A 25,000-nucleotide genomic window follows, 5' to 3' on the forward strand; every position below is an offset into this window, starting at 1 on the left:
GGCCAAGAAAATGGCAATCAAGGAAGCTGTTCTTGCGAAAGGTGCAACTATGTTTTCGAAACTGAGATCGCAAGTACTCGAATATGTTGAGAGACTGTTATTGGTGTGGATAAACGAAAAACAGATAGCAGGAGATAGCATCTCTCAAGCGATCATATGTGAAAAGGCTAGGAAGTTGCATGACGATTTAATGAAAAAAATGCCAGCAACTAGTGGTGATGTGAATGAATTTAAGGCCAGCAAAGGTTGGTTTGAGAGATTTAAAGGGAAGGGAAGTAACAGTGGAAAAGGACTTGCCACCTCAAGTCCTAATGGAAGGGGATTCCCCTTCTAAACACTGAGACCATCAACACTCTCCCCTCCCCCCATCCCAACAATCATCACCAAATCTTCAATAAAGGTAAGTGTCATGTAACTGTGCATATCTTCTTCAGTTTGTGTGTATTAAAATTAATATTTCATGTGGTAAAAACAATTTTTTTTTTCATACTTTGGGGTGTCCTACACAGATTAATTTGAGTTCCATTATTTCTTATGGGGAAAATTAACTTGACTAACGATAATTTTGACTAACGATGAGCTCTCATGAACGGGTTAATAGCGTTAGTCGAGGGTCCACTGTATATATGTATGTATGTATGTATGTATATATATATATATATATATATATATATATATATATATATATATATATATATATATATATATATATATATATTTTATTATTTATTATCACAGTGGCCGATTCCCACCAAGGCAGGGTGGCCCGAAAAAGAAAAACTTTCACCATCATTCACTCCATCACTGTCTTGCCAGAAGGGTGCTTTACACTACAGTTTTTAAACTGCAACATTAACACCCCTCCTTCAGAGTGCAGGCACTGTACCTCCCATCTCCAGGACTCAAGTCCTGCCTGCCGGTTTCCCTGAACCCCTTCATAAATGTTACTTTCCTCACACTCCAACAGCACGTCAAGTATTAAAAACCATTTGTCTCCATTCACTCCTATCAAACACGCTCACGCATGCCTGCTGGAAGTCCAAGCCCCTCGCACACAAAACCTCCTTTACCCCCTCTCTCCAACCTTTCCTAGGCCGACCCCTACCCCGTCTTCCTTCCACTGCTGACTGATACACTCTTGAAGTCATTCTGTTTCGCTCCATTCTCTCTACATGTCCGAACCACCTCAACAACCCTTCCTCAGCCCTCTGGACAACAGTTTTGGCAATCCCGCACCTCCTCCTAACTTCCAAACTACGAATATATATATATATATACAATGGACCCCCGGTTAACGATATTTTTTCAATCCAGAAGTATGTTCAGGTGCCAGTTCTGACCGAATTTGTTCCCATAAGGAATATTGTGAAGTAGATTAGTCCATTTCAGACCCCCAAACATACACGTACAAACACACTTACATAAATACACTTGCATAGTTGGTCACATTCGGAGGTGATCGTTATGCGGGGGTCCACTGTATATATATATATATATATATATATATATATATATATATATATATATATATATATATATATATATATATATATATATATATATATATATATATATACATATACATACGTACATACATACACACACACACACACACACACACACACACACACACACGTGTATATATATACGTATGTATATACGTATATATACAGTGGGTCCCCGCATAACGATATTAATCCGTTTATGAGAGCTCATTGTTATGTGAAATTATCGTTATGCGAATGAATTTTTCCCATAAGAAATAATGGAAATCAAGTTAATCTGTGCAAGACACCCAAAAGTATGAAAAAAATAATTTTACCACATGAAATATACATTTTCCTACACACAGAGAAGGATACATGCACAATAGTAGAGTAGTACATGCTCAGTATATATTGTGCATGTACTACTCTACTAAATGAAGAATAAATGTCACTTACCTTTATTGAAGATGCAGCAATGACTGAGACAATGTGTCCTGGGAGTGCCTTTTCCTCCTGAGTACTGTAGGTCCTGTTTGGCATTTTCTTCCAGAACAGGCCTTATCACACTGTGTATGCCACTATGATTCTTAAATCTCTCAAACCAACCTTTGCTGGCTTTAAATTCACCAATATGAGCACTAGTTCCTGGCGTTTTTCCCTGTTCACCTGGGTGTTAGTTGACTGGTGTGGGTTGCATCCTGGGAGACAAGATTAAGGACCCCAATGGAAATAAGTTAGAGAGTCCTCGATGATGCACTAACTTTCTTGGGTTATCCTGGGTGGCTAACCCTCCGGGGTTAATCGTTTCTCGGTAATTGTTTCACGTTAAACCACACCAACAACACTCTCTCCACATCTTCGAGTAATACAGCTGATGGTGGTGCAGCAACAACAGCTGTGGTGCAGCTGACCATGGTGCAGCAGCAGGTGTGGTGCAGCAACAGCTGACCATGGTGCAGCAGCTGACTGTGGTACGATAGTATTTATCACCCCTTTTTACCACAGGGTTGGCACTAGAAGCTTTCTTTGGGCCCATGGTGGCTTATTTAGCAGTTACAAGCACTATAAATAATGGAATAATACAAAATGTATCGAATGTATGCATGCACCCGGCCACCCTGGCTTGTAAACAATGATGGCAAGGCAGGTGCTCAGGCTGGACGGACAGGTTCGGGACGAGTCATGTTCAGAAACAGCTAATTGTGCAACAGCAGCTGACCGTGGTGCAGCAGCAGCTGACTGATCCAGCAACAGCTGACTGGTCCAGCAACAGCTGACTGATCCAGCAACAGCTGACCAATCCAGCAACAGCTGACAGGTCCAGCAACAGCTGACTGATCCAGCAACAGCTGTCTGGTCCAGCAACAGCTGACTGATCCAGCAACAGCTGACTGGTCCAGCAACAGCTGACTGGTCCAGCAACAGCTGACTGGTCCAGCAACAGCTGACTGATCCAGCAACAGCTGACTGATTCAGCAACAGCTGACTGATCCAGCAACAGCTGACTGATCCAGCAACAGCTGACTGATCCAGCAACAGCTGACTGATCCAGCAACAGTTGACTGATCCAGCAACAGCTAACTGGTCCAGCAACAGCTGACTGATCCAGCAACAGCTGACTGATCCTGCAACAGCTGATCGTGGTGCAGCAGCAGCTAACTGATCCAGCAACAGCTGACTGGTCCAGCAACAGCTGATCGTGGTGCAGCAGCAGCTGACTGATCCAGCAACAGCTGACTGGTCCAGCAACAGCTGATCGTGGTGCAGCAGCAGCTGACTGATTCAGCAACAGCTGACTGGTCCAACAACAGCTGATCGTGGTGCAGAAGCAGCTGACTGATCCAGCAACAGCTGACTGGTCCAGCAAAAGCTGATCGAGGTGCAACAGCAGCTGACTGATCCAGCAACAGCTGACTGGTCAAGCAACAGCTGACCATGGTGCAGCAGCAGCTGACTGTGGTATGATAGTATTTTGTCACCCTTTTTACCTCTGGGTTAGCACTAGAGGCTTTCTTGGGGCCCATGGTCACTTATTTTGCAGATGAAATCACCAAAAACGCTGTAATAATACGAAATGTTCCGATTGTATGCTTGGATGTTACCGCGGAGGCTGGCTTGTAAACAATGCCACCGGCGGAACATGTGAAGCTGGCTCAGGCCGCACAGTAGAAGCGTCTCGGACGAATAGCGTTGAGCGAGTTTTTTAGCGGTATGCGAGGCAAAATTTTAGTGATAAAATGTATCGGTATGTGGATTTAACGTTATGTGATGCCAACGGTATGCGAGGGTCCACTGTATATATGTATGGCCTGTTAGCCCATACTCGGCAGGTCCTTCACAATCCATCCCACTAACAGAATATTTGCCCAACTCAATTTTCAATTCTACCCAAGGAACAAGCTTTGATAATTCTATTGACTCATGTGCAAGTCCCACTCAAATCCAACCCCTCTCACTCATGTATTTATCCAAACTAAATTTGAAATTACCCAAGGTCTTAGCCTCAACAACCCTACTAGGCAGCATGCAATGCATAATGAGAAAAAAAAACTCCGACTTTTTTTTTTTTTCAATTAAAATGCTGACTTTGTGGTGTATTTTCATATAGTGTTTATTTTTGTATTCTCGTTTTCTTGGTCCCATTTGATAGAATGGTAAACATATAGAAATAGAGGTGATTTTGTTTAGTTTTACTACTATGAAAAGAACCTTGAAATGGAGCTCAAACTAGGGGAAATGTTTGATTTTTGCGGATGTTCGAAAATAAACAAATGTCATTTTCCAATGAATGTCCAAGTAGCCATTCTAATATGCAGTCATGAATGGGTTGACATTATTTATACAATTATTACAATATTGCAGTAGTCTGCATGTTAGTAAATCTTTTTTTTTTTTTTTTTTTTTTTTTTCTTTTTTTTTTTTTTTTTTTTAATAAAAATTCAAATAGTAAGCAAGAGTAATATCAGAGGGGCCTGGAGATGTGACTGATGAACAAAGAAAATGCTATTTTAGAGCCATGAATGTCTGCATTGCTCATTCTGGACCCTATTTTGAAATTGTCATATTTTTTAATTTTCATGAAATTTGCCAAATTGCAAATTTCTGACCACGTTATTGGGTAGTGGAAATTGGTAAATGGGCATTTTCTTGTACTCGGTCAATAGAAAAAGTGGAGTTCTAAAGAAATAGCTATGAGTTTAGTCAACTGGAACAAGGGAACTTGCCAAAAATAGGGCTCAAATTGGGCGAAATTGCCGATTCGTAAATATCGAGGTCGCTAACTTCGCGAGAGTGTAATTCCGTCAGTTTTTCATCAAATTTTGTTCTTTTGGTGTCATTACAATCAGGAAAAGATTCTCTTATCATTTCATAAAAAATAATTTTGTTTTTTCAGAAATTTTGCAACACCAGGAGATATGTCAGGATTTGGGGTTGTGACAGTCGAGGGGTTAATACCCATCTTCCACTTGTACACTTCGATCATGTCTCCCCTCGTTCTTCGTCTTACAAGTGAATGTAATTTAAGGGACTTAAATCTCTTTTCATATACACATACATACATACATAGGACATCCGATTTTCGTAATTAATCTGTTCCAGAGAGAGTGACTAAACCCAAATTTGATGATTTCCGAATTAATTTTTTGCATAAGAAATAATGTAAATCCAATTAATCCGTTCCAGTCACCCGATAGCATTAACAAAAATTTTTTTTTTTTGTAGATTAAATATAGATTTACATACAGAAAAGAATGAGAAATCAAGTTTAAAACAATAATATCAAACCTTTATTGAAGACTCTTGTTGGTGTATGGAAGATGGGAAGAGGGGAGAGGGTTAGGGTGATGTTCCTCCACAAATGTTTGCACCTCACTCCACTTTACACAAATGTCCTTAATCTTTGAAGAAGGCACCTTCTTCCCTCTCTCTTTCTCCTCCTCTGAAGCAATTTCCTCATCTGTTGTACATAAGAACACAAAGCAGGAACACTGCAGTAGACCTGTTGGCCCATACTAGGCAGGTCCTTCACAAACCATCCCACTAACAGAATCGTATTTGCCCAACCCAATTTTCAGTGCTTCCCAAGCAATAAGCTTTGATAAGTCTGTTCACTCATGTGCAAGTCCCACTCAACTCAAATCGTGTGTCGGGGGAAGTACTAATTACTGTGGATGTCCTGGATAATTATCTAAAACAAGGAGAATCTTGAAGGTTATTTTATTTTGATGACATTATTCTTTCACTTGATGAATAAAACAGTTAAATAACCAGTCTTCAAACAATGGTAATATCATCCAGACACTTTTTTGTTATGGTGATAATAAACGGGAAGCGTGTGCTTGCTCACATTCTTGAATGCTGTGGGGTTCTCAGAGTTGTAGATGACTATTGAATGTGCATCACTATTGCACCTTCGTAAAGTTGAAATATCATAAGTCGAACCATCATAAGTGAGGAGCATCTGTACTTCGTTTGACTCTAAGCAAACACTACACGTTTTGTGTGGTCAGCCCATTTGTCCAGGAGAAGCATTTTAGGCTGTTACAATATATTGTAACACCAAAATTTAGTGAAATTGTGACCAACTATTAAAGTTATCTAGGATATGTTAATTTAAAAAGCTGCTTTATTGATCTTAATGTTCAACCGACATTGACAGAGATTTTTGTTTTGTATATACCACTGTTACTACTCTCCTACTATTACCACTACTACTACTATCACTAATACCACTACTACAGGTCCGCCCTCACTAATCCGGGATCATTGGGACCTGTAGTGTGCCGGATTAGTGAGTTTCCTGGATTACAGAGTGGTTAGGTTAGAATACACTTAATTAACCTATCAGTAGAGAGACTTTCTGCTACATCTTCCTCATTTTCATCACTGCTTTCTCCTCCACTGGCTTGCTGCTGTGGATTTATAACCATCTGCACAATTTCTGAGTCAGTATAATGATGAAATTTGAAATTATGCTAGCCGAAATTAGTGCCGGATTACTGATGGAACCGGATAACTGATTGATGGATTAGTGATGGCTGACCTGTTCTACCACTAATACCACCACTACCACCAATACCACTACTACCACCACTACCACTAATACCACTACTACCACCACTACCACCACCACTACCACCACTACCACCACCACTACCACCACCACTACCACCACTACTACCACCACTACTACCACCACTACTACCACCACTACTACCACCACTACCACTACTACCACTAATACCACCACTACCACTACTACCACCACTACCACCACTACCACCACTAATACCACTACTACCACCACTACCACCACTAATACCACCACTAAAACCACTACTACCACTACTATTACTACTACCACCACTAAAACCACTACTATTACTACCACCACTCCTACCACCCCTACTGCCAGCACCCCTACCACCACCACCTCTACCACCACAACCCCTATCACCACTCCTTCCACCACCACCAGCAACATTAATAACACTGCAACCACCACCATCAAACCTTGGTAAGACCCTGGCTTCCAGAGTACAGTGTTTGTCTCTTGATTTGTGGATGGTGTATAGAGCCTCCACAAAATCTTCCATTAAATAATTCCCACAGTCTCAGCGTATCGCTTTAATAATAAAAATATAATAATAATTAAACAATAATCATCCATACATTCCATCCACCACCAACACCCATCTACCTACACCATCCACCACCACCACCCATCTACCTACACCATCCACCACCACCACCCATCTACCTACACCATCCACCACCACCACCCATCTACCTACACCATCCACCACCACCACCCATCTACCTATACCATCCACCACCACCACCCATCTACCTACACCATCCACCACCACCCGTCTACCTACACCATCCACCACCACCACCACCACCACCCATCTACCTACACCATCCACCACCACCACCCATCTACCTACACCATCCACCACCACCCATCTACCTACCCCATCCACCACCACTGCCCATCTACCTACACCATCCACCACCACCACCCATCTACCTACACCATCCACCACCACCACCACCCATCTACCTACACCATCCACCACCACCACCCATCTACCTACACCATCCACCACCACCCATCTACCTACACCATCCACCACCACCCATCTACCTACACCATCCACCACCACCCATCTACCTACACCATCCACCACCACCCATCTACCTACACCATCCACCACCACCCATCTACCTACACCATCCACCACCACCACCACCCATCTACCTACACCATCCACCACCACCCGTCTACCTACCCCATCCACCACCACCCATCTACCTACACCCACCACCACCACCCATCTACCTACACCATCCACCACCACCACCCATCTACCTACACCATCCACCACCACCTGTCTACCTACACCATCCACCACCACCACCTGTCTACCTACACCATCCACCACCACCACCCATCTACCTACACCATCCACCACCACCCATCTACCTACCCCATCCACCACCACCACCCATCTACCTACACCATCCACCACCACCTGCCTACCTACCCATTCACCACCACCCGTCTATCCCATCCACCACCACCCGTCTATCCCATCCACCACCATCACCTGTCTACCTACCCCATCCACCACCACCCATCTACCTATCCTATCCACTACCACCTGTCTACCTACCACCCACCACCACCCATCTACCTACCCCACCCACCATCACCTGTCTACCTATCCCACTCACCACCACCACCCATCTACCTATCCCATCCACTGCCACCCGTCTACCTACCCCACCCACTGCCACCCGTTTACCTGTTCATTCACCATCACCCATCTACCTACCCCATCCACCATCATCCATCTGCCTATCCCACCCACCGCCACCCCTACCTGTCTCGCCCAATACCTCTACTACTACCACCACCACCATTACCCATCCCACAACCCACCACCTTTACTACCAATCCCACCATCATAAGTACCACTACCAGTCCCTCCACCACTACCAGTCCCATCACCACTACTACCAGTCCCTCCACCACTACTACCAGTCCCACCACCACTACTACCAGTCCCACCACCACTACTACCAGTCCCACCACTACTACCAGTCACACCACCACCACTACCAGTCCCACCACCACCACTACCAGTCCCACCACCACCACTACCAGTCCCACCACCACCACTACCAGTCCCACCACCACCACTACCAGTCCCACCACCACCACTACCAATCCCACCACCACCATTACCAGTCCCACCAGCCACTACTGTAACCTCACCATTGCAGTCTCACAGCACATGTTTTGCTTATTAATTGTTAAGTGTATGTAGTAGCCAGGTTAGTGTTGTTAATTGCTTATTGGTTCACTTATTTCTGTAACTTGACGTTCTATATGCAAGTGCTCTTAGTTACAAGAAAAAGATAAAACAAAATATAAAATTTATATGCAGCTTAAATTTTCTGTGGTAATTGTAATTGAATATGAATAATTGTGAACATATCTATGTCTTGAGGACATTAAGATCTATAAAATTGATTATCAAATGCATTGCAGGATTGCAGAGAGAGAGCCACACACAGGACAAAGGTATTGTTCACAAGAATACAACTGTTGAAATAACTCATGTAGGACTCCTCCCTCTACTACCATCTTGTAGCAGCCACACATTGTACTACACTAGTTACCATCTTGTAGCAGCCACACATTGTACTACACTAGTTACCATCTTGTAGCAGCCACACATTGTACTACACTAGTTACCATCTTGTAGCAGCCACACATTGTACTACACTAGTTACCATCTTGTAGCATAAACACATTGTACTACACTAGTTACCATCTTGTAGCAGCCACACATTGTACTACACTAGTTGCCATCTTGTAGCAGCCACACATTGTACTACACTAGTTACCATCTTGTAGCAGCCACACATTGTACTACACTAGTTGCCATCTTGTAGCAGCCACACATTGTACTACACTAGTTACCATCTTGTAGCAGCCACACATTGTACTACACTAGTTACCATCTTGTAGCAGCCACACATTGTACTACACTAGTTACCATCTTGTAGCAGCCACACATTGTACTACACTAGTTACCATCTTGTAGCAGCCACACATTGTACTACACTAGTTGCCATCTTGTAGCAGCCACACATTGTACTACACTAGTTACCATCTTGTAGCAGCCACACATTGTACTACACTAGTTACCATCTTGTAGCATAAACACATTGTACTACACTAGTTACCATCTTGTAGCATAAACACATTGTACTACACTAGTTACCATCTTGTAGCAGCCACACATTGTACTACACTAGTTACCATCTTGTAGCATAAACACATTGTACTACACTAGTTACCATCTTGTAGCAGCCACACATTGTACTACACTAGTTACTATCTTGTAGCAGCCACACATTGTACTACACTAGTTACCATCTTGTAGCAGCCACACATTGTACTACACTAGTTACCATCTTGTAGCAGCCACACATTGTACTACACTAGTTACCATCTTGTAGCATAAACACATTGTACTACACTAGTTACCATCTTGTAGCAGCCACACATTGTACTACACTAGTTACCATCTTGTAGCAGCCACACATTGTACTACACTAGTTACCATCTTGTAGCAGCCAAACATTGTACTACACTAGTTACCATCTTGTAGCAGCCAAACATTGTACTACACTAGTTACCATCTTGTAGCATAAACACATTGTACTACACTAGTTACCATCTTGTAGCAGCCACACATTGTACTACACTAGTTACCATCTTGTAGCAGCCACACATTGTACTACACTAGTTACCATCTTGTAGCAGCCACACATTGTACTACACTAGTTGCCATCTTGTAGCAGCCACACATTGTACTACACTAGTTACCATCTTGTAGCAGCCACACATTGTACTACACTAGTTACCATCTTGTAGCAGCCAAACATTGTACTACACTAGTTGCCATCTTGTAGCAGCCACACATTGTACTACATTAGTTGCCATCAAATTATCCCATTATATTTCATGTAAGGTATTCTTTATGAGCAGTCAACATTGTTCATGAGCAGTTAACATTGTTCATGAGCAGTTAACATTGTTCATGAGCAGTTAACATTGTTCATGAGCAGTTAACATTGTTTATGAATGGTTAACATTGTTCATGAACAGTTAACATTGTTCATGAGCAGTTAACATTGTTCATGAGCAGTTAACATTGTTTATGAACAGTTAACATTGTTCATGAGCAGTCAACATTGTTTATGAACAGTTAACATTGTTTATGAACAGTTAACATTGTTCTTGAGCAGTCAACATTGTGGCACTTGGAAGATAGCACATGTTACCATTGTTTATGAGCAATTAACATTATTTTATGAACAGTTAACATTCTTTTTGAACAGTTAACATTGTTCATGAACAATTAACATTGTTCATGAGCATTTAACATTGTTCATGAGCGATCACCATTGTTCATGAGCAATTAACATTCTTGATGAGCAGTTAACATTGTTCATGAGCAGTTAACATTCTTGATGAGCAGTTAACATTGTTTATGAACGGTTAACATTGTTTGTGAGCAGTCAACATTGTTCATGAACAGTTAACATTGTTTAGGAACAGTTAATATTGTTCATGAGCAGTCAACATTGTTTATAAGCAGTTAACTTGTTGACTGTCGCAACCCCTAATCCTGAGGTCGCTTCTGGTGTCGCAAAAATTAAAAAAAAAAAAAAATTCTTATGAAATGATAGAGAATCTTTTCCCGATGGTACTAACACCAAAAGTGCAAAATTTGATGGAAAACTTACAGAATTACGCTCTTGTGAAGTTAGCGGCCTCAGCAATATTTATGAATCGGCGATTTCACCCACTTTGAGCCCTATTTTTGGCTAATTCCGTTGTTCCTGTTGACCAAACTCATAGCTATTTCTTTAGAACTTCATTTTTTCTATCAATTGAGTACAAGAAACTGCCCATTTACCGATTTCAACTACCCAATAACATAGTCAGAATTTTGCAATTTGGCCGATTTCACGAAAATTAAAAAATGTGACAATTTCAAAATAGGGTCCAGAATGAACAAAGCAGACATTCCTGGCTCTAAAATAACATTTTCTTTGTTCATCAGTCACGTCTCCAGGCCCCTCTGATATTACTCTTGCTTTCTATTTTGAATTTTTATTCAAACAAAAAATGGAAGATTTACTGTTATGCAGACTACTGCAATATTGTAATAATTGTATAAATAATGTCAACCCATTCATGACTGCATATTAGAATAGCTAGTTGGACATTTATTGGACAAAGATATTTGTTTACTTTTGAACATTGGCAAAAATCAAACATTTCCCTTACTTTGAGCTCCATTTCCAGGTTCCTTTTATAATAAAACCAATCAAAATCACCTCTATTTCTATAATATGTTTTCCATTCTATCAAATAAGACCAAGAAAACGAGAATACAACCATAAATACTATACGAAAATAGACCACAAAGTCGGCATTTTAATAAAAAAAAAAACGGTCAGTTTTTTTTTCTCATTATGCACTGGCTGCTGCAGGATTTTTTTTATATGGTGCACACTGACCACACAGACCCATTCTCTCACATGTGGACCTACCATCTTTCTCCTGCTTGATTTGAAGCCGCTGGAATTTGAGTATACAGCAGGGCCCCACTTATACGGCGGGTTAGGTTCCACGCTATTGCCGGAAAGCAGACATCACCAGAAAGCAGAATGCCATTTTCTTAATTTATAAATGCATATATATGCCAGACAACAAGTTTACACTAAATTATATTAACCCTTTCAGTGTCCAGAGGCCAAGAATTTTCAAAAAATAATTTTGTTATTTTTTCTTATGAAAAGATAGAGAATCTTTTTCTGAAGGTAATAAAACAAAAAGTATGAAATTTGATGAAAAATTGACGAAATTATGCTCTCGCGAATTTTGATGTGTCAGCGATATTTCCGCATCGGCGATTTTGCCGACTTTGACTCCCATTTTATGCCAATTACCTTATTCCAGTTGACCAAATTCTTAGCTATTTCACTAGTATTACTTCTATTCTATCGACCGAGCACAAGAAATCGCCAACTTATCTGTTTCAACTACAAAATAAAGTGGTCGGAAATTGGTAATTTGGCCAATTTAGTGCAAAGTTCAAAATATTCCAATTTCAAAATAGGGTCCAGAATAAGCAATGCAGGCATTCCTGGCACTAAACTAACATTTCCTCTGTTCATTAGTTACATTTTCAGGCTTTACAAATGAATTCCATTTTGATTTTTAATTCACATAATGAATTTGTATTCAAACCAAAAAATAGAAGATTTATTGTCATGCAATATTGTAATAATTGTATAAATAATATCAGCACATTTGTGAACGTATATGAGACCCACCACCTGGCATGTATTAGACGTGTGAGGTCATCAGTTTACTCTTGAACATCGACAAAAATTTAACATTTCCACTACGTTGAGTTCAGTTTCAAGCCATTTTCAGTACTAAAACCAATCAAAATCATCTCTATATCTGTAATATATCTTCCATTCTATCAAATGAGACCAAGAAATCACAAGTACAACTATAAAAACTGCAGACTTGCTGTTTTAATCGAAAATTACGGTCTCAGTTTTTTTTCTCTCATTATGCACTGTGTACTGCAGGATTTGTTTTATGTGGTGCACACATACCACATAGATGCATTCTCTCATATCTAGTTCCAAATTTACTGCTCACTGCTTATCATAAGAGTGAGCTGAGCTCATGGCGTAGATCTACGGTTTGGACCCTCAACGTAAAGCCGTAGATTTACTGCACAGACCCTGAAAGGGTTAAGTTAGTAATAGAACTAGGCATTAATAACACACAAAGTAAAATACATTCACAGTACATTCATTACTTATCTTTCAGTATTTGTAATCTTAATGTAGGGAGAGAGGTGAGTAGTACTTATTTGTAGGAAGTCAGGTGTAGGTAGCCCTGGCTTCCCGTCTCATACTTAATATACGATATTTAAAACATCCCAGAGTTAAAATACACATACAGTACACTCACTGTTTACCTTAAAACATGTGTAGTCTTAATGTAGGAAGAGAGGTGAGTAGTATTTATTTGTAGGAAGTCAGTGTAGGTAGCCAGTAGGTGTAGCCCACCTGGGCTACACCTACCGGCTACCTACACTGTGGCCCAGAGCCATATTATTAGCATCGACATACCTTGTTCACTGAATTTAATCGTTTCTGACAACTACCTTTTGATGCCATCATAAACTAAGGGAGAAGTAATGAATAATTCATGCCGAAAATTGTAAACAAAAGCAGAGTGGGGGAGTGGCTGGGCCAAATGCAGATTCATACATGTTTTCTCTGGTGGCTGAGCAGAGAAAACGTAATGTTATCCCTCCGCCCAGCTACCACACAGGTCCACAAGTATTATTATCAGAGCACATATAAAATATGCAATAAATGCCAGACAACAAGTTTACACTAACTTATATTAAGTTAGCAATAGAAATAGGGGGAAAAAAAAAGCAGTAAAAGGTGAGATACACACAGAGTACACTTATTACTTACCTTGAAATATTACGTATTATAAATGATTGAGAGCTAAGTGGCAGGGTGTTTATTGAATAAAATCAGAATGGCACACTATCATCCTCTAACTTGGCACTTAAAGCAAGAGGCTTACGACTCCTCTTTTTCTCACAGCTAAGCTTAGACGCCATCATCAATGAGAGCCAACTAGTTAACAAAAGTAAACGAGAGAGAGAACGAGATACAAAGTTCAGACAGTGTAAGAACACAAACTGAACAGGTAGTGGGTGATCACTTTGTCAGGCGAAATAAATGTGTATTAATATGTGTCTACTTTTAGTTCATTCACGTACGTTTGTAAGAGTTTGTAAAACTTTTATTTACTCACAATATTTTTTTTATTATAATAATTACCTCACAATTCAAATACTCTTACACTGTGTATAGGTTGTACAAGTTAGTACAGAATAAACAAACAACAACACTGCCATTCTTATGCAACACACCATTTTTAGAGTGAAGATGATGATATTTTCGTCATAATAAAAAAGTGCTAAACCAGCAAGGGTCATGAATTGCTGTATATAGAGGAAGGCATGTGAAAGGAATATTTTTCTACAGGTATCCCCCAGTGTTTGACTAGAGAAAATGTAATTCTTCCGACACTACCTACACAGCCGCTTTGTAAACAAATCTCATATTTACGTCAATTTTTATTCTGCGAGTGTATGTATCATGTTTATATGCTATGTAACGTGTTTCTTATATAATTTTGAGGAAAATATCGGAGATGAATTAATGAAAATGTGTATTAATGTGAAATAAGACATTTAATGTGCCCAAGAGTGATTATTATGTACTATTTGCGTCATGAATAGAGAGACTCTTAGTGATTTTAATATGTACCTGCACACCAGCACAGTGTGTAAGTATATTTAGGTACAAGTGCACATAAGTATAGTTATCAGAGTACATATAAAATACGCAATAACTATAAAACACTTGAAATTTTGGAGAGACTCCAGACGTAATAGATGTGGTCACGGAGAATGCAAACAAATCGGGTGGGGCGTGCCATATTTGAAAGACCACTTGCCGTATAGCAAATTTTGGTTAGCCAAGCCAATATTTTTACGCCAAAGTGAGCCATTAGCTGATTTTGGTGCTAACCGATGAAGCCTTTACCCGAGGGTCCACTGTATAATAAACAATATAGATAACATAGAAACCTGATATATACTATAGAATTAATAAAATGTCATTCACGTACTGGTATCATCGGCGGACGAGAGTTTGTCTGGAGACCGGACAAAATACTCCTTGAATAATTTCACTGATATCATCTGTATGGCTTATTTATCTATCACAGTTCATCTAATATGACATAATATACAATATAAATAACATAGAAACCTGATATATACTCTAGAATGAATAAAATGTCATTATGTAACAGGTGGAGGCGGCCACATGTGCTTCCGCTTTGCTGTGGTAAACACTTGCTGTCTAGTGACGGCCTTTTGAAGCCATCTATTTTTATAATTATTATATACAAGTACAGTATTATTATACATGTATTATTATATATTTTTTATTTTTTTTTTATTATCACACCGGCCGATTCCCACCAAGGCAGGGTGGCCCGAAAAAGAAAAACTTTCACCATCATTCACTCCATCACTGTCTTGCCAGAAGGGTGCTTTACACTACAGTTTTTAAACTGCAACATTAACACCCCTCCTTCAGAGTGCAGGCACTGTACTTCCCATCTCCAGGACTCAAGTCCGGCCTGCCGGTTTCCCTGAATCCCTTCATAAATGTTACTTTGCTCACACTCCAACAGCACGTCAAGTATTAAAAACCATTTGTCTCCATTCACTCCTATCAAACACGCTCACGCATGCCTGCTGGAAGTCCAAGCCCCTCGCACACAAAACCTCCTTTACCCCCTCCCTCCAACCCTTCCTAGGCCGACCCCTACCCCGCCTTCCTTCCACTACAGACTGATACACTCTTGAAGTCATTCTGTTTCGCTCCATTCTCTCTACATGTCCGAACCACCTCAACAACCCTTCCTCAGCCCTCTGGACAACAGTTTTGGTAATCCCGCACCTCCTCCTAACTTCCAAACTACGAATTCTCTGCATTATATTCACACCACACATTGCCCTCAGACATGACATCTCCACTGCCTCCAGCCTTCTCCTCGCTGCAACATTCATCACCCACGCTTCACACCCATATAAGAGCGTTGGTAAAACTATACTCTCATACATTCCCCTCTTTGCCTCCAAGGACAAAGTTCTTTGTCTCCACAGACTCCTAAGTGCACCACTCACTCTTTTTCCCTCATCAATTCTATGATTCACCTCATCTTTCATAGACCCATCCGCTGACACGTCCACTCCCAAATATCTGAATACGTTCACCTCCTCCATACTCTCTCCCTCCAATCTGATATTCAATCTTTCATCACCTAATCTTTTTGTTATCCTCATAACCTTACTCTTTCCTGTATTCACCTTTAATTTTCTTCTTTTGCACACCCTACCAAATTCATCCACCAATCTCTGCAACTTCTCTTCAGAATCTCCCAAGAGCACAGTGTCATCAGCAAAGAGCAGCTGTGACAACTCCCACTTTGTGTGTGATTCTTTATCTTTTAACTCCACGCCTCTTGCCAAGACCCTCGCATTTACTTCTCTTACAACCCCATCTATAAATATATTAAACAACCACGGTGACATCACACATCCTTGTCTAAGGCCTACTTTTACTGGGAAAAAATTCCCCTCTTTCCTACATACTCTAACTTGAGCCTCACTATCCTCGTAAAAACTCTTCACTGCTTTCAGTAACCTACCTCCTACACCATACACTTGCAACATCTGCCACATTGCCCCCCTATCCACCCTGTCATACGCCTTTTCCAAATCCATAAATGCCACAAAGACCTCTTTAGCCTTATCTAAAATACTGTTCACTTATATGTTTCACTGTAAACACCTGGTCCACACACCCCCTACCTTTCCTAAAGCCTCCTTGTTCATCTGCTATCCTATTCTCCGTCTTACTCTTAATTCTTTCAATTATAACTCTACCATACACTTTACCAGGTACACTCAACAGACTTATCCCCCTATAATTTTTGCACTCTCTTTTATCCCCTTTGCCTTTATACAAAGGAACTATGCATGCTCTCTGCCAATCCCTAGGTACCTTACCCTCTTCCATACATTTATTAAATAATTGCACCAACCACTCCAAAACTATATCCCCACCTGCTTTTAACATTTCTATCTTTATCCCATCAATCCCGGCTGCCTTACCCCCTTTCATTTTACCTACTGCCTCACGAACTTCCCCCACACTCACAACTGACTCTTCCTCACTCCTACAAGATGTTATTCCTCCTTGCCCTATACACGAAATCACAGCTTCCCTATCTTCATCAACATTTAACAATTCCTCAAAATATTCCTTCCATCTTCCCAATACCTCTAACTCTCCATTTAATAACTCTCCTCTCCTATTTTTAACTGACAAATCCATTTGTTCTCTAGGCTTTCTTAACTTGTTAATCTCACTCCAAAACTTTTTCTTATTTTCAACAAAATTTGTTGATAACATCTCACCCACTCTCTCATTTGCTCTCTTTTTACATTGCTTCACCACTCTCTTAACTTCTCTCTTTTTCTCCATATACTCTTCCCTCCTTGCATCACTTCTACTTTGTAAAAACTTCTCATATGCTAACTTTTTCTCCCTTACTACTCTCTTTACATCATCATTCCACCAATCGCTCCTCTTCCCTCCTGCACCCACTTTCCTGTAACCACAAACTTCTGCTGAACACTCTAACACTACATTTTTAAACCTACCCCATACCTCTTCGACCCCATTGCCTATGCTCTCATTAGCCCATCTATCCTCCAATAGCTGTTTATATCTTACCCTAACTGCCTCCTCTTTTAGTTTATAAACCTTTACCTCTCTCTTCCCTGATGCTTCTATTCTCCTTGTATCCCATCTACCTTTTACTCTCAGTGTAGCTACAACTAGAAAGTGATCTGATATATCTGTGGCCCCTCTATAAACATGTACATCCTGAAGTCTACTCAACAGTCTTTTATCTACCAATACATAATCCAACAAACTACTGTCATTTCGCCCTACATCATATCGTGTATACTTATTTATCCTCTTTTTCTTAAAATATGTATTACCTATAACTAAACCCCTTTCTATACAAAGTTCAATCAAAGGGCTCCCATTATCATTTACACCTGGCACCCCAAACTTACCTACCACACCCTCTCTAAAAGTTTCTCCTACTTTAGCATTCAAGTCCCCTACCACAATTACTCTCTCACTTGGTTCAAAGGCTCCTATACATTCACTTAACATCTCCCAAAATCTCTCTCCTCTGCATTCCTCTCTTCTCCAGGTGCATACACGCTTATTATGACCCACTTCTCGCATCCAACCTTTACTTTAATCCACATAATTCTTGAATTTACACATTCATATTCTCTTTTCTCCTTCCATAACTGATCATTTAACATTACTGCTACCCCTTCCTTTGCTCTAACTCTCTCAGATACTCCAGATTTAATCCCATTTATTTCCCCCCACTGAAACTCTCCTACCCCCTTCAGCTTTGTTTCGCTTAGGGCCAGGACATCCAACTTCTTTTCATTCATAACATCAGCAATCATCTGTTTCTTGTCATCCGCACTACATCCACGCACATTTAAGCAACCCAGTTTTATAAAGTTTTTCTTCTTCTCTTTTTTAGTAATTGTATACAGGAGAAGGGGTTACTAGCCCATTGCTCCCGGCATTTTAGTCGCCTCATACGACACGCATGGCTTACGGAGGAAAGATTCTTTTCCACTTCCCCATGGACAATAGAAGAAATAAAAAGAACAAGAGCTATTTAGAAAAAGGAGAAAAACCTAGATGTATGTATATATATATATATGCATGTGCGTGTCTATGAAGTGTGACCAAAGTGTAAGTAGGAGTAGCAAGATATCCCTGTTATCTTAGCGTGTTTATGAGACAGAAAAAGAAACCAGCAATCCTACCATCATGCAAAACAGTTACAGGTTTTTGTTTCACAGTCATCTGGCAGGACGGTAGTACTTCCCTGGGTGGTTGCTGTCTACCAACCTACTACCTATTATTATTATAATACGTATTATATTAACCCTTTCAGGGTTTCTGACATACTAGTACGGCTTACGCACTAGGGTTGACGTACTAGTACGCCTAAATTCTAGCGCCTTCAAATCTAGCAAGAGAAAGCTGGTAGGCCTACATATGAAAGAATGGGTCTATGTGGTCAGTGTGCACAGTATTAAAAAAATCCTGCAGGACACAGTGCGTAATGAGAAAAAAAAAAACTTTGACTGTGTTTTTGGTTTAACCCCTTGACTGTCGCAATCTCAAATCCTGAGGTGTCTCCTGGTGTCACAAAATTTAAAAAAAAAAATTATTTTTTCTTATGAAATGATAGAAAATCTTTTCCTGATTCTAATGACACCAAAAGAACGAAATTTGATGGATAACTGACGGAATTACACTCTTGCAAAGTTAGCGACCTCGGCGATATTTATGAATCTGCGATTTCGCCCACTTTGAGCCCTATTTTTGGCTAATTCCATTGTTCCAGTCGACCAAACTCATAGCTATTTCTTTAGAAATCCATTTTTGCTATTGATTGAGTACAAGAAACTGCTCATTTACCGATTTTAACTACCCAACAACGTGGCCAGAAATTTGCAATTTGGCCAATTTCATGAAAATTAAAAAATATGACAATTTCAAAATAGGGTCCAGAATAAACAATGCAGTCATTCCTGGTTCTAAAATAACATTTTCTTTGTTCATCAGTCATGTCTGCAGGGCCCTCTGATATTACAGGTCCTCCATCACAAATCCAGCATCATTGGGACCTGTAGTGTGCCAGATTACTGAGTTTGCCAAATTACAGAGTGGTTAGGTTAGAATACACTTAATAAAATTAACCAACTTGACTTACACAGTTCATTGAACATCAGCAAAAATCGAACATTTCCGCTAGTTTGAGCTCAATTTCAAGGTACTTTTCGTCATGAAAGCAGTCAAAATCATGTCTATTTCTGTAATACATCTTCCATTCTATCAAATGAATCCAAAAAAATGAGAATACAACCATAAAAACCATACAAAAATATACTGCAAAGAGGCGGCTAATGGCCGAGAAGTTAACTCCCTTATTTATCGTCCGTCTTTTTTATTTTTGTTGTACGTTAAGAAACATCTTTCCATCATACATTGCCCAAGTTTCAATGCGATAGCCCAACAAACAACCGAGAAAAAAAAAATATTTACCAAAAATCATATATGGCAAGCCCAAGCAAGGTACTGGAAATAAGCCACTTTGTCTGACTTTTCTGGGTTATCCTAGGTTCTCTATACATACACTGCTATGTATGATAATCTATGTAACTGTATTTGTGTATACCTGAATAAACTTATTTACTTCTAGTCTGTCAACTGAGTACAAGAAACTGCCCATTCACTTATTTCAACTACCCAATAAAGTGGTCAGAAATTGGCAATTTGCCCAATTTCACACAAATTTCAACATGCCAATTTCAAAATAGGGTCCAGAATAAACAGTGCAGACATTCCTGGCACTAAAATAACATTTTCTCTGTTCATTAGTCACAGCTACAGGCCCCTCTTATATTACTCTTGCTTACCATTTGGAATTTTTATTCACAAAAAAAAGAAAAGTAGAAGATTTACTGTTATGCAGACTACTGCATTATTGTAATAACTGTATAAATAATGTCAAGCCATTCTTGACTCCATACTGGAATTTAGACTGGCAGGCGGACAGGTATTGGACGGTGACATCATTTGTTTACTCTTGAGCTTCGCTGAAGAGTAGAACATTTTCGCTACTGTGAGCGCAATTTCAAGGTACTTTTCGTCATGAAAGCAATCAAAATCATATCTATTTCTGTAATATATCTTTCATTCTATCAAATGAGACCGAAAAAATGAGAATATTACCATAACAACCATACAAAAATATACCGCTAAGCGGCCGCTAATGGCTGAGAATGAACTCCGCTGTTTATGGTCTGATTTCTTTCATTTTTGGTGTACGTGAAGAAGTATCTTTCCATCATACATTGCCCAAGTTTGAATAAGATAACCCAACAAACAACTGAGAAAATATAATAATAATAATGATAATACAGTGGACCCCCGCATAACGATCACCTCCGAATGCGACCAATTATGTAAGTGTATTTATGTAAGTGCGTTTGTACGTGTATGTTTGGGGGTCTGAAATGGACTAATCTACTTCACAATATTCCTTATGGGAACAAATTCGGTCAGTACTGGCACCTGAACATACTTCTGGAGTGAAAAAATATCATTAACCAGGGGTCCACTGTATCTTTATTTACTACACGTACATGTACAAGGTATACAGGCCTAGCTGACATCAGTGACATACTACTGTATAGAAAGCCACTTGTTATGCAGAGTACATGTATTTCAAGAAAATTAGGTCAGTGTCCCAGGATAACACCCACACCAGTCCACTAACACCCAGGTACCCATTTACTGATGGGTGACCATAGACAACAGGTGTAAAGAAACACGCCTAATGTTTCTACCCTGGCTGGGAATCTAATATTTACCGAAAATCATATATGGCTAACCCAAGCCAGGTACTAAAAACTAAGCCACATTGACTTTTTTTGGGTTATTTATTTATTAGTAATTTTAGCATACATACAGAGGTACAAAAAAATACAGGTAAGAGCAGCATTCCAAAGCCACTTATATGCATAGCATTACGGGCTGGCTTAAAATTAACTTAAGATTAACTAAGCAATGATGAAATCAGTGATAAAACATTATTGTAAACAGATAACTATAAAGCACAAATGAGTATTACAAAGACAGGTCATATGGTTGCATGCATTGCTGTACATTCAGTCGAATGGAGTATTCTGTTAGGTAGTGTATTTAAAAAAATAACAAAGTTAGATTGGGTCCTAGGTTTAACATTTGTGTGATATAATGGTGAGTAACATATAGGATATACAATTTATAAGGTTCAGTTACTCAGTATTTATTTGGTTTTGAGTGAGTAAGTGATCTTTGAGAAGAGACTTGAATTTATAAACAGGTAGTGTTTCTTTTATATTTACAGGTAATGAATTCCAGATTTTAGGGCCTTTTATGTGCATTGAGTTTTTGCATAGCGTGAGATGGACACGAGGAACATCAAAGAGTGATCTGCGCCTTGTGTTATGGTCATGTGTTCTGTTGAGGTTGGCAAGGAGATGTTTGAGGGAAGGGTTAATATCAGAGTTAAGTGTTCTATGTATGTAATAGGTGCAGTAATAAGTATGGGTGTTTTGTATGGTGAGTAGGTTGAGTGTTTTGAATATTGGTGGAGTGTGCTGCCTGTAGTGAGAATTTGTTATCATTCTGACTGCAGCCTTTTGTTGGGTAATTAGTGGTCTGAGATGGTTAATTGTTGTTGAGCCCCATGCACAAATTCCATAGGTGAGATAGGGGTAAATAAGAGAGTGATAAAGGGCCAGGAGGGCTGACTGTGGAACATAGTACCGTATCTTCGATAGTATGCCTACAGTCTCGGAAATTTTCTTAGAAATTTGTTGTATATGTGTATGAAATTTGAGTCTATTATCAAGGTGGATTCCTAAGAATTTTCCCTCTGTTAGCTTTGTGATAGGTGATCTGTTTATCATTATGTTAAGAGGTACATCTGTAGCTCTGTTACCAAACTGAATGAAGTAGGTTTTGTCAATGTTTAGTGTAAGTTTGTTAGTCCTCATCCAGGTAGATATTTTCTGTAATTCGGTGTTTACAGTATTGGCTAGCGTGACTGGGCTCAGGTGAGAGAAGACGTATGTAGTGTCATCTGCAAAAAGTGTGGGTTTGAGTAATTGCGAAGCATTTGGTAGGTCATTTATGCATAGGAGAAAGAGAATAGGGCCAAGGACACTTCCCTGTGGGACACCAACTGTAATTGGTTGAGCGGAAGAGCTTGCCCCATTTGCGTACACATATTGGCTTCTGTTGCTGAGGTATGACTTGAGGTAGTTGAGGGAGTGCCCTCTAATACCATAGTGTGACAATTTTACGTGGAGCAAGTCATGGTCAACTGTATCAAAAGCTTTACGTAAGTCAATGAAGATCCCCAGTGGGACTTCTTTTTTCTCTATTGCAGTGTATATATGTTCTAGCATGTGTATAATAGCATCATTAGTATTTTTATTAGGCCTGAATCCAAATTGGCAGGGGTTGAGAATGTTTTGGGAGATGAGGTAGGAGTAGATTCGTTTATGAATTAATTTTTCGAAGATTTTTGAGAGAGGGTGTAAATTGGATATTGGCCTATAGTTATTCAACTCTGTTTGGTCTCCTCCTTTATGGATCGGGGTGACCCTTGCTATTTTGAGAGCTGTAGGGAAAGTGGAGGATTCAATGGATTTATTAAAGAGTGTTACAATGATTGGTGATAGTACTTGTGACACTTTTTTGTATATAAAGGGTGGTAAGGTATTTAAATCTCCTGCCTTGTTTTTTGGTGTGTTGATAATAAGGGAGACTTCACATGGGTTAGTCGGAGCTAGGAACAGTGTGTTCGGGTAGTTGCCAGTGAGGTAGTCATTTGGTGGGGTATCTGAGCTTGGGATTTTATTGGCAAGGTTTTGTCCTATAGTGGAGAAGAAATCATTGAGTCTGTTCGCTGTTTCTGTTGGTGGGAGTTGGGGTTCATCTGATTTTGCTAATTTTATTTCGCTATTTCGTGATATCTTTTTTGTTCCCAGAATTTCTGATAGGGTCTTCCAGGTCTTTTTTATATCACCTCGTAAGGTGTATCCTAGGTTTTCTACACATATGCTGCTGTGAATGATAATCTATATAGAGAAAATAACTTTTGTTTCATATTTATGGTGCATTACGAGTGTATATCATAGTTAGCCCTGTGCTACACTACGTTTTCTCTAATATAAGCCCCCAAGACAGATGGGAGAATGGTATTTGTATACCATATATCCTCTTCATACCTCCGTCGATCTGCTCGGTGTTATGCCAGATATTATTCATTCTGGAGTATTTAACATGTTTTATGTTATTTATATTGTTTATTATGCCATATTAGATCAATTGTGATAGGCAAATAAGCTGTAGTGTTGATATTAGCGTAATAATAAAGCATATTCTCCTGCATCATGAGACTGAGTTCATGACAACCGACAGTGGCTTCAAAGCCACCTTATCTTTAATGGATAATGTACTGTGTCGGTGCTTTACATAATGAGAAGCATTTCTTTTATTCATTGGAACCATGGCTAGGGTTAAATTAAGCAGGTTATAACAATAAATGGAGAAAAAGAAATTGGAATGACTTATGCAGCAAGTAGCGCCACCAAACAGTACCAGCAGGTTGGTGTGGTGACCCTGGGAATTTGAAATTATGCTAGCCAAAATTAGTGCTGAATAACTGAAGGAACCGAATAACTGATTGCCGGATTTGTGATGGCAGACCTGTACTCTTGCTTTATATTTTGAATTTTTATTCAAACAAAAAATATAAGATTTACTGTTATGCAGACTATTGCAATATTGTAATAATTGTATAAATAATGTCAACCCATTCATGACTGCATATTAGAATGGCTACTTGGACATTTATTGGAAAATGACATCGGCACAAATCAAACATTTCCCCTACTATGAGCTCCATTTCAAGGTTCTTTTCATAGTAAAACCAGTTAAAATCACCTCTATTTCTATATGTTTTCCATTCTATCAAATGAGAGCAAGAAAACGAGAATACAACCATAAATAATATACGTAAATAGACCACAAAGTAGGCATTTTAATTAAGAAAA

At 39.6% G+C, this 25,000-nt stretch overlaps 1 protein-coding gene across 21 annotated transcripts in view; it reads left to right on the plus strand.

Moving 5' to 3' along the window:
• LOC128695680 (synaptotagmin binding cytoplasmic RNA interacting protein) overlaps positions 1-25,000 on the plus strand; it is a 1,077,764-nt gene that overhangs the window by 785,580 nt on the left and 267,184 nt on the right. For 17 of the 21 annotated variants that reach the window (XM_070093417.1, XM_070093416.1, XM_070093430.1 and 14 more), the window contains one exon: positions 9,049-9,081. The exons of the other annotated variants lie outside the window; for them this stretch is intronic. In XM_070093417.1, the coding sequence (XP_069949518.1) occupies positions 9,049-9,081 (33 nt within the window). The remainder of the gene's footprint in view (positions 1-9,048; positions 9,082-25,000) is intronic. 21 annotated transcript variants of the gene reach the window in all.

The sequence above is a fragment of the Cherax quadricarinatus genome, chromosome 42 (genome assembly GCF_038502225.1).
Source record: "Cherax quadricarinatus isolate ZL_2023a chromosome 42, ASM3850222v1, whole genome shotgun sequence".
Lineage (NCBI taxonomy): Eukaryota > Metazoa > Arthropoda > Malacostraca > Decapoda > Parastacidae > Cherax > Cherax quadricarinatus.